Here is a 19,179-nt window from a genome sequence, read left to right on the forward strand (position 1 = left end):
TATATAACAGAAACTTTCTACCAAATTAAGTAAACGAAAATAGTGGCGTGCTACCTAAAATTGTGACAGAGTATTATATCTGCGTTGTTTACCCCTGGAGAAAAGTGTGTGTCCCATTTGGATGATATAGGAAGTTAAACATTGATTGGGTGTTTACACGGTACAGGTATTTATACACTCGTATCTCATTGTTAGTTTTTATTTGGGTACGTGTAGGTGTCCCATAGTATTTCTATACCCTTAATGTAAAGCTTGTCTTTTTTATTATTCATCGACTAGGTAAATATCCCTCCTGTACAGTAAGGTACATCTACGCTTACATTTTTAACGCTCTACTGCCTGATATATAAAGCGAATATAACTGGTAGTCTGTATTGTAATTTAAGCTCATCGCCAGAAACACTTTTCAGTAATGTCGTCTACCTGTGATGTTATCTAAAGGACCATTTGAGAAACTGAAAAAAGTAAAGTGGATAAAGACACTGTACGCAATTGATCAAAGGCAAAACAGTCTTAATAGCCGACATATTTGGCATTAAAGCATAGTTCACATCTTTGCTACATAATTCAAATTTGTATACGTCATCATTATTAGGAAATCATCTACATGTTAAGTGTATCCATATAGGTTTGTAAACTAGTAGCGTTCCTCTTTCTAGATCAGTCAAGCGAGGAATTAGCACCGGTGAGTATCTTTTTAGTGAATAGGTACATTAAGGTCGAAGGTTTTCTCTTTAGTCATTGGTATTGATGTGAATGTCCTTCCTCGGTATGGTATTATATTGCTGGAGCTGCCTGCCGTCTTCTAACTGTTTGCCTGTTTCGAGGATCTCGTGTGGTACGGTGTAGGATACCAGGGTTCAAAACAACACTGATTCCATTGGTTTGAAGCGGAAATATTATATTGTATTGCCTTACTTAATGGAATATATTGAACATTGCGACGAGAATGTAAGTATATGCATATGAAAAGGGATGAATGCTCATTTTAAGTAATATCCTTTAAATTCTTTCATTTTTTTTTTTTTTTTTATTTCCCATTATAAAGTATCAATCAAGTGTCTGTATATGTGAATCGTGCTGCCCAGCTTCCTGCATGTTGAGTAGACAAAAATATGTTTAAAGTATTATGTTCTTACAGCAGCGAAACATACAATGTTGGAATGATGTTGGATAAGGTAGAACGCCCAATTTCATTCATTATACCTTTCAGTATACAGTGGACCCGCGATAATCCGGACGCCGATAGTCCGGAAAACTCACAGTCCGGACGGAAATGCACGGGAACGGATTTCCGTAACGTTATTTGTACTCACCAGTCCGGAAATTCGGATTCCGATTCCGGAAGCCCATTTTGGGAACGGAATGTACTTTTCATTAGTAAATTTCCCTCAATAATCCGGACGATTTTTTCACCACGAGGAGAAAAAAATGTCGGGGCAAGTCACCCTTGTCGACAGCTGTACAGAATATCGCTTGACACTGTGCGTAGTCATAGCGACCGCTGCCAGGTCATAGCCCCGGGTGTTTACCTGTGTTACAATGTGTAGCTTTTGTTTGTATAACGGTACATTGCTTTTTCTCTACGACCTAATTGTTACAGAATTTATGCACAAACATTCAGTTCAATTTATGATCGGTAATTAACATCATTAACACTTGTATTGGGTAAACACGGATATCGGCATTGTAACACCGTTAACGTTACGTGAAACGACGACTCGTTGAAAGTTGCATGTTATTAATTACATACACATTTACGTATTAAGCAGTGATCACAAGAACTGGGTTGATTACACACAAATTAGTCAATAGTCTTCTGATACTTAACTAAGCGTCACATTGTTAAGTGAATACGGGTTGAATAATTATCGGACATCTTGGGTTATAGTTCTCGCTGGTGTCGCGTACTTTTAAATAGATAGCTTGGGGTTTCTGATACGTAAAAATCATGAAAAAAAACATAGACTGACGGTAAGTTGTAAAATCGGGGTATTTTATTTAAGGTATTTAACGTTTGTAATTTCTACTTGTTTGTGAACCTCCGGGACGTGACACATGTGTGTTGTTTGTAGGTCACATATGCCCGCTATAAATAAAACAACTTTCACTTTACATGTTCTTTTAAAAACAGTTTATTTTTTACTTTCTACTAAACAAAACAAAAGAATCATATCAGAAACATAAGTATATTTATTTGATGTACACTATAGATAAAGCTCATGTTTTTCGTAACTTTTGAAAAATGACTAGCGAGGGTGAAAGAAATAGCATGTACAACAACCAAGAGTTTGTGTGAGTGTTCTACCAAAATTTATAAAAGCTATTTCAAGTATAAATTGACCCCCGTGAGATTCGTTTCGTTTATGATATCATTTGGGGCATAAGGATATGGCCTGTAGTGAAATGACGCTATTTGATATGCAAACCTGACAATTTCAGGTATCTGTGGAAATATTTTAATATATTACAAACCGTCCAAGTATTTTAACGTTTTATTATCTTCAACATAATTTCCGCATCATTACCACAGGCGCTTGCAACGAAAACGAGAATTAAAAAAAATGATATCATTGATATGCTTACTGTGTAATACGGAAGGCCAGAAACTCCGCCACGAGCGAAACGGCACCCCATCTCACTTCAATTGACTAAAACACACATTTATTCAAACTGACACGGCGCATACTAATGACTACCGTCATCTAGAAACATTCATCTTTAACCTACCGTGTCACTCAATACGAATTGTTACATCCAAAACACAATAATCCGTGAAAACATCGCCGAATTCCTCCAACAAAACACCATTTTTCAAACTGCTCCCTCAGCCTGTCCAGATTCGGGGTTGAAAGGTCATGCGATTACATAATCGACTGTCACTAGGTGTACTTTCATACTGTCATATAAAACAAATGAAAATCACGTTCCGGTCAAAGTTCCCCAAGCACCCAATCAAATCGCATTTACAGTTATTCCATGTAAAGTTTAATAACACCCAAAATTATGGTAGAAATAACTTATATAAATTCCGAAATTGATTTAATCAATCTATTTTTAAATTACAATTAAGTTGTCTATTTAGTTTTGAAATTTAAGAATTTTGTGGGTACCACGACAAACTGCTTTCCATTATCGTATCAGAACATCAAAAGCTACCATTCTAACCTTTCCCCTTGGAGGATACCTAGTATATTTGTATGTTACTTAAAATGTTTCGTGGTAATTAGGGTTCAAATATGCATGAATCCATATGTTGCTAACGAATACATGGCCTATTTCTGTACATATTCAAATCCTAGGCTCTACCATAACATACATAAGTTGAGAATCAATCCCCCACCATCCACATATACAGATCCTTGCCATCAAAGGTCGACTGTCTAGGTCAATCCTGGTATGGATTGCGCCGGATATGTTGTTGTTAGTTTAATGTCTCTTGAGCCTACCATTCACCACCTTATTCGGTGGTAATGCTCACTTAAATATATCTAATCTTTTCCAATACACAACTGATATCCTCGTGTATCTTTAATGGAATTCAACTTACGGTTCATACAGGTTATGTGTTATTTTGCTGACCATCATATCCTCTCAGAAATAATGGCTCTTATAAGAAAATGTTTTCTGTCGTTTGCATAAACACAACGAAAAGGAGAAATGTACCATTTTTATGATGGCATTCTCTGTTGTTTTGTTGACAAGGACTCGAGGAGACATTAATATAAAGTCTTGGTCTGATATTGGTTATATCGTTCTTGAGCTCCCATGTGCATACCATCAGTAGCTTATTTGAGGTCGGTACATCTTTATCCGATGTCTTTATCAATAAGTAAATAGTAATTACTTTTAATTTCTGCTTAATTGAAATTAAAAACTTTACAAACCAGGTATTTTCTTCTCGGTAGCGTATATCATCCTTGTAATGCCTTTTTCTTGTTGATTGTTTGTAGATTCTTTTGTATATTTTTCATCTTTTGGGCGTGGTGTATAATTTGTTTTCCTTTTTATCACATGAACATGCTGTTATCCGTATTGAAACACCGATTATATTGCTTAAGTTGTAAATACCTAGCGGTACTGTGATTGTCTGTAGATATCCATTGTTTGTGACGTCTCGTTAAAATCATTTTATATGAAAAGGAAACTCATGTAAGATTATATATAGTATGCATCTTTGTTATTGTTTAATGTTGATGTTTAGAGTTTATCATATCCATTGACATTAGGGTAAAGTTGTCTTATGTTAACACATTAATGCTTATATCTTCAGCAAATATGGATACTGATCTGAGTTCATCAGGACTCAACACTGTAAACAATGAAGCAAAACAGGAAACTTCATTGACTGACCGTCACTCTGTGGGCCGAATACAACCCTCTGAGGACGTCCTACAAACTACTGAAATATCGTCAGAACCTGAAATAGTGGTCCTTGAACCCAAAATAAGAGGAAATGATCAAGATATATCAAATAAAAAGGACAGTTTTTTGATTGACAAATTATTTCATAGGATCCGAGACGCTGTTTCAGAATATAAAAAACTAATAAAACAAATTGTATGGAGCCTTTTACTGCTACTTTACCTAGCGTATGTTGTCTACTCCCTCAGTTTCCGGTTTGGAGATGAAGGGGCTTGGAGACTACTGATTTGTACCATATTATTAGTGGTTTATCTCGGCTGGGGGATCATCAAAACGTTATCCATGTACCAGTCATTTAAAAATTCTCTTGGATCGAAGAATCCCGAAAATATTACAAAGGTGAAGAAACTTATACGATGGTGAGTAGTTCCTGTTGGCTCGTATGTACAATATGGAAGTTAAATTTTCAGCAAAGAGAAATTTTCTTATGATTCGAGTAATACCGAAAAGGAAAGCAGCTTAATAATGACTGAATACTTAGAAAATAACTTAACCATAAGATAACGATATTTTTTGCGACCATTTCTTATGTGTACAATTACCTTTCCTCGTTTAATGAATTTGAGTTATAAGTACATGTTTGGATTATTTACATATTGGATAAATTATGTAAATCTCTACCCGAATACATTAAAATTGAATTAAAGGCGAGGCATTTTTAAATATATACAGCATTGTACATAACCTTATTTTTGGGCTGGCGTTGATTACATAACTGATAATGATATAAACATGATATATCGTAATCCAACGTATTATCTGGCCTTTTCCCAGACTGGTGTACAAACCTGGCAAAACGTACAACAGTGATAAATCAAAGATGGCGGAGATTTTGTAACACGACCCCTATATGCTTGCCTAATTCCATAGTCTGAACATGGGAATATAACTTTTGCCTCTCTAGTTTTACAAACTGTAAGAATGTTTAAGTAGTTAACATTTAAGTGATGATCAACGTGATTTTTGAGTTTGATCTCTTATTGCCATACATAATGCTAATATCCTTATGCGTCCGAGTTGGATGAGTTAAGCACTCATATTTGATATCACGCCTTTTGTATATATAATAAATATTGATAATATTTTCATACCGATACGGGCCTTCAGAGAAACTCCAAACATTGATTGAGTATACAATTTTAAGATAAAAAAAGCTGCTTATTACATGTAACGAACCAGAAATGACACTCACGTTCTGGATGTACTAATTGTAATTTGCATTCTGGTTTAGGATAAAGTTGACAATGTTTGAACGAATGACATAGAAAATCAAGCAGGTTCCCCGCTGTCAAAGGTTCCAGTTGAAACACACAATTTGTCTTCCTCTTATTGTTAAATTATCTAAATACAATAAAATATTTGCTCTATGTTTCTATCATATATATAAGATCTATTTACTTTATCTCTAAGTCTTGCACCATGTTTAACACGTATCAGTAACAGCCAAAACCTTGATCATGTCGACTAGGGCGTTATACTTTGTGGTGCTGGCGCTCATTGCTGTCTACTTAGGACTGACAGTAGTACAGACGAGACCTCGAAATCTCATCTCCTGCGGTGGCATGTTCGTCTTTATCTTCATCCTCTTCCTCATGTCAAATAGCAAGGCAAATGTAAGTCAACCTGTTGTTTTAGGATGTATCTCTGTCTTTCCTGACAATTCTGATGGCATCAAAAAGATATTTACTCCTGATCAATCATGTGCTTGTATCTACTCTAATGTAATGGCCATGGCCATTATATTGTGAGAGGACAAACTGAACTATATAGACATAGCCAGACAATACCTCCATATACCTAGGACCCGAAACATACATGAAGGATATGTTTTCAATATTATCTAAAATTACATTTTCACAGATAAAATGGCACACAGTGTTTTGGGGATTGTCCCTCCAGTTCGGCTTCGCTCTGGTCATCCTCCGGACAGAATGGGGTATCGGCGCTGTGCGCTGGGTAACCGACAGGTTTATGGAATTCATAGCTTTCTTCGACAATGGCTCAGCTTTCGTTTTCAGTGAAAAGTACAAAGAATTTAAAGTTATATTCAAGGTAAGTTAAAACTTTTGTTTAAATTTGATATTATTTAGCTATGTAAGTATAGCTTCCGTTTTTTTTAATTGTAATTAGAAAGTTTCCTTACTATCGACCTTAATAGATCATATAATGCACATGTTACATAGTGGGTATTTATCCATTGTAGGTCGTTCCGTCAGTGATCGTGTTTTGTGCCGTTATTGGTGGATTGTCGTATATAGGCGTTTTGGCCTTCATCGTTTCAAACTTCGGCGGTTTCCTTGGTTACTGTCTACAAACCAATCCAGTGGAGTCAATCAACGCAGCAATCAATATCTTTTTGAGTGGTGTTCGTAAATATTCTTCAACATATATGTGAGCTCGTTCAAACACTTCCTGTTATCTAGTGCTTGTATTCTCTTAATATATAGAGGATATATAACAATGTCTTCAGTAATACCAAATATATTTCACGAGTGGGGCTAATAATTTTATATTTTTCTTGAGTACGCTGCATAAGTGACACATATCAGCTGCATGGGTATTACTGCAAATACGGTTAGATATTCTGTTAATTACATATTATAGCAAATTATATCTGGTCAGTTTTGAGTTTCCCTATTATTGTTTGTTAGCATTGTTTTAATTTGTCAAATCAGAAAACGTGTTTTTTTTTTCACTAATAAAAATATCAGAAAAAATTATTATTAAAAAGAATGTACATGTAATTGTAAAGTTATGATCTCGATGTCCATTAATTTGTCTGTTCTGCTACTCCAATCAGTGTATATGTACATGTATCCATTGCTATCCGATGTGGTCCGATAGTTCTTTGAGAATTGATTTATTGTTAAATATATAACGATATACTTGTGTGATATTTGGTGAAACTTGTTCAAGCGTTATCTCATCCAGACGAATTTCTTTTGAATTAAAGACGAAGTGTAGATAAAAAAAAATCGATATAATGACTTTATGCTGTTGTAGACAGAATCCTTGATGTTCATCAGTGAGTATATAGACACATTGTCAACGTCCCATCTCTTCTGTGTCTACACAAACGGAGTGTCTTCTATAGCTGGCATCGCCCTGATCGTGTTCTCTAATTTCGGAGTAAGTGATTATTATTTATCGATGTCTGTGTTGTGTAGTATATCAGTAGTAAAGACATCAGAATGAACTAAATGAATAAAATACGAATATAGCAGTTCATGATCAACACTACCACACAACTACATACCGTACCAAACAAACTACATACCGTACCAAACAATTGAACATGTATTAAATACATTGATCAAACTCATTTGTACCAAACAAATGCTATATATTCATAAAGTATACTTATCGAGAAAGTGTGTCTGATGCCTTCTTTCATCAACACTCTATAGGTCCTTGGCATCACTGACGAGCCCCCAGAATTACGAACCAGGTGTGTGATGCAGATTAATTCATTTGTAATCTACTGTATCTAACTCTCAATGTGTTCTGGAAGGTACTCTGCTTCCGTTATTGCAACACTTAGGACTTTGATTTCATCCAAGTGTAACTGAATTCTTCCATTAGAACATACAATGGCAGTTTTCAAAAGTTGTTCAAAGAATTTTGGTCCTGATGTTAATACATATTCCAGATACCTATTGAATACCTAATGACGGCCTCCATCATGTCTGCTCCAGCCGCCCTGGTTGCATCGAAAATTATTTATCCGTCTGAGATGAGCGAAGACGAAGACAAAAGATATACCGTTGGGACCAAGGCGTAAGTCGGAGTGAAAGGTCATAACTGTGGTTTGTGATAATTCAGTAAGTACCATACAGAAATAACTTAATCGGTCTTTTTATTAGTTTTCTAGCTTACAACTGTGTTTTCGCTGTCAAGCTGCTATCACAAGGAGGCAAATGCGATCATACAACCCTCTCCCTTAACACACATGTATCACACGCATGCATCCAGCACACACAGACACACAAAGGCCGTCCTTAGATGATCATAGCTGTTGGTAGGACGTTAAACAATGCAAATCAAATCAGACCATCCCCGTTATAATGTAAAAATGGCTGTTTTTATATTATTGATAGACCAGTCACATTTGACTGTTATTATGGTTCCAGTTATAAAGGTATCCGTCGTTTATTTTATCTGTATGAATGAGAAAAATCGTGAGTTAAAGTAAAACGGTGAACATATGACATATAGTGTAGTTAATATAATTGTTTTACTTGCTGTGTGATAACCTATCAGCTAATCGGGACAGAGAACCTAGTTTAAATTATTGCATGCTATTTTCGCCAGCATCACTCACGTAATTTTGCGTATTATACCTTTATGTCTTAGGTTGATTATGAGACCCAGTTGTAAAATCGGTAGAGCGAGCGTGATGTCCATTTTTATCGCAAAAACGTGTTGCTTTTTCATATGTCTCCATGTTTCTGACTGTGACTGTCTCAAGGTCACGGGAATGTTTGTACTCGTGTATTACGTCATTGGAGTTTGAGTGTGAAATGTTCGGCATGACAGCGTTTAAAGATCCTGGTTTCGTTGTATATATATTATGATCATTTTATGTATTAGAATTAATGTTTTCACATTTTTCTGTACTTTATATGCAAGTGTCAAAGAAAACTTCTTTTCCAAACGATCGCTGCTGGGATTATAACTTTTAGGCGGAAGATCACACGGACAACGGCGTTTTACGCAGTTTGACGTCACTGATCAACGTCATAAGTGTATCCAGCGTTCTTTTAGGGGGCGGAACGATTTATTATAGGCAGTTGCTGAAATAATTTTGACGGGGTAAGCAGCTATTCTGTTATTGTCCAGACGTCTCGCATATTCTTGGGTTTCTAGAATCCAGAGATGTCTGAACAACACTGGGGGGAATAATAGATTAATGGGAATAAGCAACACGTAGGATTAGTATCCGGGAGGAAGGAGGATTTTACACATACATTGCTATTTTTGCTGAACTTAGCATATTTTTACATTCAAATTTTGGACGTCTGCTGTTCCACAGTCTTCACATATTCTGGGGTTTCCAGAACTCAGAGGATTTTTGACAGAATGATTCCTGTGTTATTCTGTAACTTTTAAAAACATATTATTCATCTACGGTTGATTATGGCAGTTCGGAATTAATTGTAGCCCAGGCCCCTGTTATATCTTGAGGCTTTTGAGATCCAGTGAAGCTTTGGCTATATCTTAATTCCATCAGGTTTTACAGTGTACCTGCTTTATAATATTATCATTATTAATTGTTACCGTTTACTTACATACCAGACCCTTCATATATTTTGGGGCTTCCGGAATCCTGAACAGTTTGGGAGTATGTATCATAGTTTAATATGTGGAGTAGACTTTAGAAAAAAAACATTAGATCTTGACTTTACACATAGAGATTTGAATTCATTGGCACTCGCAACTCATTCTTTTCTTCATAACTGAATGAATCTAATTCTGTAGAAATTGAACCATAGCTACTATTAATAATTCACTGTTTAGGAGAGTGAGAGATAAATTATTGTATTCATGTATCTAATTTTCCTTTCATAAACGGTAACCAGTTCAGGGTGTGCAGAACCTTATATCATTCGTCTGGTGTTCTATAACTATATTTTCTTGAGGTTAATTCCAAGTCAAAGGTGGGGGACCGTTACAATAAGTCTTGTCTGTTGTAGTGGTCCAAAGAGTCTGGCGGGGGCCTTGACGACAGGTGGGTTGCAGGGCCTACAGATCGTAAAGAAAGTCCTCATCAACCTGCTTATTTACATATCACTCTTCGCCTTTGTAAATGCGGCTATCACGTGGTTTGGAGATAGAGCGGGAGTGGAGAGTCTCACACTAGGGGTGAGATTATCAGTGTTTTTCTTGGTTGAATTCATCCGACTTGTTTTAATTTATATCCACGTTTCCTTTTTTCTACATTAATGGATTTTGCGAAATATTACATCATGCTTTACAGTGAGTCCTAGATGGCGGGTGAACTACAAATTGTTTATGTCTAACGTATTGGTATATCATAAGTGACTATTGTATTGGGTTCCTTCTTAATTTGTACCTCTCACAATGCTTTATATTTTTATAATTGTGATGATTTTGAGTTATAAGGCACTTTATTTTAAAATCAATTAAAAGCATCATGATATTTACTCGTTTATCTTGTCTTAAATTTATGGAATTATATCTATTATATTTCAGAAAATATTTTCCTATGTATTTTGGCCTCTAGCGTTTATCATGGGAATCGATGCTGTAGACTGTCTGAAAGTGGCAGAAATGTTTGGAGTACGCATGTTTGCCACACTCTTCCTCAGTTACATACAGTTAGCAAAATATTTCAAAAACAAGGACAAGTACAACGAATACACGGCATTATACAACAACACAGTGCTGGCCTCTAGCGGCGATATATTTCTTCCCAACTGGAACACAACATTAGAAAATGGAATTCTTACGGTAATGTTTCATATGGAATTAAATTGTTTTTACATAAATATGTTTTTCTTCTTATTAGAACTACTACATATACAAAGGTTTACTAATATACAGTATTACAAGATTCATTCAAAACTGCGTTACCTGTAAAAGTTTATTAATCTATTGATTTCAGGACCGCTCGGAGCTGATCACAACCTATGGTATGTGTGGGTTTGCCAGTATCCCTTCAGTTGTGATTTTACTTTCATCATTTGCAACCATTGCCCCCAATCGACATAGCGAACTAACCAAGATGACCATAAGAGCACTGACAGCTGGAACTCTTGCTACCTTTCTTACTGGGTGTGTAACAGGTATGTTTCGCTGAATTTATACCATATGCACATGGTATACATTCTGTCAAACGGAGAAGATTTTTATGACATATTTTTCATGTGGATGTAGTTTGTTTGTATGATGACATTGATCCTTATTTCATTTTGTTTTCAGGAATACTGTTTGCCTGAAGTATCCCGACCGATTCGTCCATGGTTAAACAGTGGTGTATTATACATGTTACAAAAATAAAGATCAATATCAATTACTCTTTCTGATCCGTGCAGTTTAATTCATCAAAGAGGCAACATAACTGAAAATTGTTAAAACAAAACATAATATGATAAAAAATATTGATTTGTATGCAGACCATAAAAAAATGGAATAAGACCATGTGTTCGGGCAGGGTAAGCATCGTCCGCTAAATCAACGACGCCGGTCATTCAAATATATGTCAAATCTGAGTTAAGTGGGCAAAAAGAAGATTTAGTATGGTGACAACGGAACTGTCAGACATATTTACAAGCATCGCACACGTCGGACTCCATATCTTACATATGAGCATTGAAGATTAATAGAATATTTCCAAAAGACATCGCGATGTCGGCCAGAAAACGTTCAGATGGTTTTCATCGACCTACATCTCTAGTAACTTGGATTGTTAATTTTCCGTCAGTAGTCTACAATTATCTGTCACTCAAAACGTGATGATGGGAACAAACCCTTGAATATTAAATCAAATGGGACGCGTAAGAATCGTAGGTAGGAAAAGTATGGATGTTGCTATTTAGAAATGGGAAATTTAAATAATCACATTTATCGTGCAGATTAGTTGTGAGCTTCCCCTGCTGATTACGCTGTCAGCAAAGATCAAGGTAATCGACTGACGTTAGACAAGATCAATACAGATTTTATTCAAATTTAAAACATTCATCAGTAGATAAATACGTGAAATTTAAGAGATTTGCAAGATCTCTGTTACCAACTCTAATATTTTTTTTCAAAATAATCAGCCTGATATGAAAAAACAAACACAAAAACAAGCCAGTCAACAGATGAGCACAGTTTGCTCCCAATGAATATGCCAATAGTGTGTAAGAAGATCTGGTCGACAACTCAACTAAGATATTGTCGATCAAGAGTCCAATCATTCTAGTTTCATATAGTCGTGTGTTTAACGAAATAGTATATTTCACAAATATGTACTTAAATAGCCATTCGTTTTCCTTGGAATAGTAAACTGTCACCACAAGATAACAAATGTGTTATTTAGGTTGATAGGGTGATAATGTAAACATTGACAAAATCAAACGATGTCATTTTTTATTATAATAAACCTTAAAAAATCTGATTCTCTGTGTGCGTTCAGCAAGGTCTTCCTATCATCTACAGATCACGTCACCCCTGTCGGGACCACGCCTTGTGTATTAGATGTATTACCAATGGGCCACTGCTTACAGGACAAAATGTCACTGGAAAGTAATTTATGTGACAGAGCAACATAGTTGAACTGGCACTTTTAGTCAAATGAAAAAAAATGAAATAAAATCTGCCAAAACAAAAAAACAGTTAATGGGTCATTTCACTATTCCCCGCCCACGAACCATTAAGTATTTTCTGTCGTATGTCCAAGAAACATCAATCAAATTCTCCATGTACATTGCAATTACATCCCTAGCTACGTTCGTCTACAAGTCAGGCATTCTCTGTTTCTGAACTGTAAATATTAAATTTTGTAATTTTGCTACAAATTAACACCTGCTTATGAATATTAAAATAAAAATAGGAGGTGACGGAATGAAGTGAAAATTAGTTTTATGTCAAGAAATATTTTCCAAAATTCGAGGAAAATATAAAATATCAAAACTTATGATTGATGCTTCTTTTATTTCTTAGAAACCACCGAGTTTTTCTCCAGAAAACCATAACGAACGATCGCATGCAGCATATCGTTTTTAAATGTGGCGACGGAATTGTGGTATTACCGAGAAAATTAATCTTAAGCGAAAACCAATCCATATAAGAAAAAACAAAAACAATTTTGTTAAATATTTACATTGATAGTATTTTAAATCAACAGCACTTGTTTATTTCTCAATAGCGTAGTTTAGACGACAGTGACTTAGTGTAAATTATATATTTACACGAAAATATGAGTGTAGGAATCGTTTATGTAAAACTTTGATAACTTACTGTGCAACTCATGTAAGTCTGCCGCTCGAACGAACAAGGGATTGTATTTCAATGAAACAATAAGGTACGTCTGATTTTCTAATCTGTTTAAAAATCCCCTTCGAAAGTAAAATGTTTTGTGGCAATATTTGCTAATAAACACAGGTATCTACATTTGTGTATGACACATTATAAGCAGAACCAGTGGTCGAGTGAAATGTGGGAGATATTCACCGCAATAGTGTGTCATAAATACAGACGTTTTCACGTACAATACATCGGCTACTAAGTGGGTATTACTACCTTATTTTATAAATAGAATTTCGAATGTTCACTTGGCTACACAGCGTGTATAGCACTCGTTGCTCCTCTCCAAGCAGTACTTTGCACACGGGAGGTGTTCATCTTCCAGTGTGTGGATTAAACATTTGTAAAACACTTTACATTCCTCAAAGTATCGTCTGAAATCGAAGCAAATCAGTTATATATAGTTTTTTTTATTTGATATGAAATATATAAAAATATCAACAAATGCATCAATTATGTATTACATTTTACTGTCTTTCATTGTCTACTTTTAATTTTAGTATGTTGATCAAGCTTGTTTTAATATATTGTTTTAGATAAGGGAAGGTGTTTTTTGTTGTTTTTTCCCCCATTTTATTCGGTAAGATGTATTTAAAACAAAATTACATGTATTCCGGTCGAATTAGTTATTAGATATTTTAATTCGTTCTTCGTACGCAAATACAGAGATTTTTTGCTTAGCTGTATAGATTGAATTGCTTATCTGTTAAACTTAATTAAGACTTTCAATATCTCATATATCGCAATATCTGCATTACGTAATAGCTTGTGATATTTGATATTTACAAAGTATATGTATTACTAAAGAAAGATTTGTAATATTTAATAAATTCTTATATCTTAAATACTATCTAATAATTTGAAATATTTGTCATTCTTGATACTAATTTGTAATACTTGATAATCCGAAAAGTTGAAATTTTTGACATATGTAAAAATTACCTTTGTTTCTAGCGCACTTCATTTCACAATAAGATATTCTAATACCTGTATCACTGATTTTTTTTTTTTTTTGTCTTTCATTATATGAAAATACGTATAATTGTGTTCGTTACCATACCGTTTATTTTTAGAAAATCACAATAAAATATGTTGTTAATCTGATATATCAAACATGTATATGTATGAGTGTACAGTTCTTACCTACAATGGGCCCAACATTCGTGCATCAGATCTTTACCGACGACTGATTCACTAGTAGCTTCAGTAGTACTACTAGTACTAACACACACTAAAACAGCAACTAACAGGGACAGTTTTATCGCAGTGTTCGTCATTCTGGATATAAAAACCCATAATACATATTAGTTCAAATGAGACAAAGAAGGAAAAACAAACAATAGACCAAACAAAATGTTATGAACAAACAATAACGCTTGTACACCGCATAGATTGTTGTTTCCGATTTTCTGAGTAATAAAAAAGGCTGGTTATATAGAATCTTTAAAGAGTAGACTCTATGTAGAATTTGAATCGGCAAGACATTATAGCATTAGGACTAGTCGGTCATTGCATTTATGAGTCTATATTTTCTGGTCACTTAATTAGTGTAATGAACATTTTATCATGACGACCATTGTAATACCATACATTTAACAGGTTAGGTATCAATAAAAACTAAATCAGCTACAATTTATCGTTATGTTCTCCATTGTATGAAGGCTTCCTGTATTCGGATTCATCAAAAATGGTTGCACGTTTAACCTTCAACTACTGACTTTTATTGATAATGTGTGTACTTAAACGTTTATAGTGAATGTGGAAAATGAAGGAATTGATTGAATTATGGGCCTTTTGCACCTCTCCATTAAGATTTTTACATTTTCGTTAGAACTCTTACGAATCTTTTGGTTCCATCTTATGATATACACTTTAGGCTCTTACTATCACTGACGAGGCTTATAATGATGAAATTACTGTACGGTGCAGTTTAATGCATTTTAGCTCTGCCTTATATATCTCTCAATTTATTTTGAAAGGTGCCAATAGTCTACAATCTATTGACCAAATCCGATATAGGCTGTTATTTCAAACATTTGTGAAAAAGATGATAAATGAATATACATATATATATATATATATATATATATATTATATATATGGGGCAAAGAAGTAATTCAAACAGTGTCAACAATGAGGCTTGTTAAATTTTCGAGGCAATCCGCCCCTTTGTCAAAACACAAAAAAATACAAATACAATCACATATTATATATAAGAAGTACTGGAAATACAAAAAATTCAATAAGAATAATGTTTTAGTAACTGGAGAAACCACAATGAACCATTCGGCAAACGTGGGCCGAAGGCGGATACTAGCGTGACTGTATCATGTTCAACACTAGAACGCTATGCGACCAACGGCAGAGATATTTTGAATTCCCCCGCACGTGAAAGTATATCGAAGAGTTCAAAGACGATTCGTCCCTAAATACAGCAAGTGGACGACATTGCATTGATTTCAGATTTCAGAATAAAAATGTTGCATTATCGTCTCTACATATACAGTAATAGATCAAATATCGTGTACAAAGTCTGAAAAACTATAGAAAAATATGTTTAAGATCATTATAATTATAGAGAGTGGTGTGAACAAACTACTACGAATATTGATCAAGACTGAGAATACAAGAAATACAAATATATATATAGAAACAAAATTGCAGTTTGGTAAAACCCCGAATAGTGGAACAATTGCAACAAAACAAAACTTTATCGTGTGTGGGATGTCTGATATTGTACCTTATAATAATTCGCTTACCTTATTTGGAGCTGGTAACAGTCGCAATGTAACAAACGTAGCCTTCTGATAATTACAATCATCGTTCAAATATATACCATCTATATCTAATTAATATAATGGAATATAATTTCCAATTATTTTGTTTACAACTCAGAGCAGGTGACCAGTTGACATAGGTCATTAAATCGATAAACACCTATTAAAACCCTGTAAATAGAGTGATCACTCCGACTTTAAACGTCGATCGCCGCTGTAGGATTGAATATTAATGATAGAGATAATTAAATATATATAGATACAATCACCGAGACCGGAAATGAGAAAATTAATGTTTAAGTCGTATTTCAAATAGATTGTTTTTGAGATAATTATCACCGAATGAATTAAACAAATTTGACCTAAGCCGTATCTTCAGAAAGAAACTCGTAGCTTGTGTTTTACATGCATTTATTGTTGTCCAATGTTAATGATGATAATTAATCATTTATTACTTTGTTGGTTTTAATACTTGAAGATACAGAAAAATAAAATGTTTTCTCTCATATCTCGCCATGTTGGATAGAGTTTGCCCATGTAAGATAGCTATGTAAGATTATAAGACTCTTTCATATGTGTATATGTAGGATAGGGATATTCCACCCGAGGGGTCACAAAATGTGGTGAAACCCGAGGCTTGCCGAGGGTTTTACCACATTTTGTGATCCCGAGGGTAGAATACCCCTATCCTACATACACACATAATGAAAGAGTCTTTTTCTCTCATATCATTACCGAATTTCTGGCGAAAGTGTCCCTCAGCCATCCATTTTCTTCAATTTTTTAATTTCTTTATTTGACGTTTTTACTAAATATACTTGTGATATTCTGAAAGATCATACCCTATTTTGACAAACTATGTTTGCACACAAATTTCATTCATTTTGTGGTTAAGTGATGAACGAATGAACAATTCGCCGATAAAAATTACCGTAACTTGACCGACTTTTACGTGGCCGTGATCAAATTGTCAACATCCGAGAAAAAGAAGTTCTATCAACAATACTGAAATCCAACGCTGAAATGAGTTTTCCAACTTCATATATAATTTGATTTGCACCTCGACATATTTATTCATTTCACAGAACACACTGTACTTTTAAATGTCAAGTCAATTTTTTTTTTATAAAATACTACGTCACTGCATGACGTCACGACTGTCATTGGAATTCCATTCATAGTTCAAGGATATTGAGAGTGATGTCGATCTCGATCGCCATGACGCGGCGATGTTTCGTGGCTGGTAATTTTAAATTCACTGTGATTTTGGCAACGTCGTGTGTGAACCAGCGAACAGTGACTATACGAGTATTCGATCTTTTCTGTGACATAGGATTATATGTGTTTAACCGGTTGTCTTGATGGAATGACGAAGGTAGGTCAGTCGATAGGCTAACAATGATCAGAAAGGCTAGGATGGCAGTTAGTTTTCATGGTTACTCTACACAAATATAGACTCTGAGTTACAATTAAAATAAATATTTTTATATGAACATCGAGGGGTGTCATTTTTACCGAATGTTCGTTCATTTAAGAGCCAATTCCCAACTTCCAAATACACAGGTTACTGAGTAGGTCTAACAGTTTCTGACAGTACAGTAGGCTAGAGTAAACAAATTCCCGGGCCCCCTGCTGACGCAAACGGAACCGTTTCATAGGTTGTGACGTTTGACATTTTTTTTTTTTTTTTATGTATGGCTTTTATTTTACTTCCTGTCATTGCCAGGTGATTGTGTGTGTTTACATGTTTTTAATGACAAATGACAAATCTGTCGGATAGGCAAGTCTGTATTGTACTGTAACTGTGCCTACAACAGGCCTGTAGGCGTACTGTAGTCTGTTTGTTACAGTATTCGCTCAGATGAAATGTCTAATCGTTTAACCGTGTAGCCCTATTGATTTACTGCTGATATGATATATATTTATCTAAGAATGTATGTATTTTTATAGTTAAGTCCAACGTTTCAAAACCGACACCGACGATAAGGACTGTCGGATGTGAACACAAGCAGACGACGTTGTGAGAGTTGTCCCCCTTGAACGCAGATTAATCCGCGCGCGTGAAATGCTATGTAAGATAGATTTATCTTACATAGCTATCTTACATGGGCAAACTCTATCCAACATGGCGAGATATGAGAGAAAAATCTATCTTACATAGCATTTCACGCGCGCGGAGTAATCTGCTATCAAGGGGGACAACTCTCACAACGTCGTCTGCTTGTGTTTACATCCGACAGTCCTTATCGTCGGTGTCGGTTTTGAAACGTTGGACTTAACTATAAAAATACATACATTCTTAGATAATATATATCATATCAGCAGTAAATCAATAGGGCTACACGGTTAAACGATTAGACATTTCATCTGAGCGAACATATAACTCCGTTACTGTAACAAACAGTTAGACTATACGCCTACAGGCCTGTTGTAACAGTTACAGTACAATACAGACTTGCCTACCCGACAGATTTGTCATTTGTCATTTAAAACATGTAAACACACACAATCACCTGGCAATGACAGGAAGTAAAATAAAAGCCATACATAAAAAATATAAAAAAGAAAATGTCAAACGTCACAACCTATGAAATGGTTCCGTTTGCGTCAGCAGGGGGCCCTGGAATTTGTTTACTCTACTGTACTGTCAGTAACTGTTAGGCCTACTCAGTAACCTGTGTATTTGGAAGTTGGGAATTGGCTCTTAAATGAACGAACATTCGGTAAAAATGACACCCCTCGATGTTATATAAAAATATTTATTTTACTTGTAACTCAGAGTCTATATTTGTGTAAGGTAACCATGAAAACTAACTGCCATCCTAGCCTTTCAATATGATCATCGTTAGTCTATCGACTGACCTACCTTCGTCATTCCATCAAGACAACCGGTTAAACACATATAATCCTATGTCACAGAAAAGATCGAATACTCGTATAGAGTCACTGT

At 35.0% G+C, this 19,179-nt stretch overlaps 1 protein-coding gene across 1 annotated transcript; it reads left to right on the top strand.

Annotated features, from left to right (window-relative positions):
• The first annotated feature begins 646 nt into the window (after nt 1-646).
• On the top strand, nt 647-15,084 carry LOC117343719 (uncharacterized transporter HI_0519-like). The gene is made up of 11 exons (XM_033906190.1): nt 647-685; nt 4,274-4,784; nt 5,894-6,038; nt 6,286-6,477; nt 6,629-6,790; nt 7,429-7,554; nt 8,075-8,202; nt 10,119-10,287; nt 10,639-10,896; nt 11,051-11,220; nt 11,368-15,084. Exons 2-11 carry the CDS (start codon nt 4,279-4,281, stop codon nt 11,411-11,413), a joined length of 1,902 nt encoding a protein of 633 aa, XP_033762081.1. The 5' UTR covers nt 647-685; nt 4,274-4,278; the 3' UTR covers nt 11,414-15,084.
• The last annotated feature ends 4,095 nt before the right edge of the window (nt 15,085-19,179 follow it).

This window comes from Pecten maximus, chromosome 15 (genome assembly GCF_902652985.1).
Source record: "Pecten maximus chromosome 15, xPecMax1.1, whole genome shotgun sequence".
Taxonomy (NCBI): domain Eukaryota; kingdom Metazoa; phylum Mollusca; class Bivalvia; order Pectinida; family Pectinidae; genus Pecten; species Pecten maximus.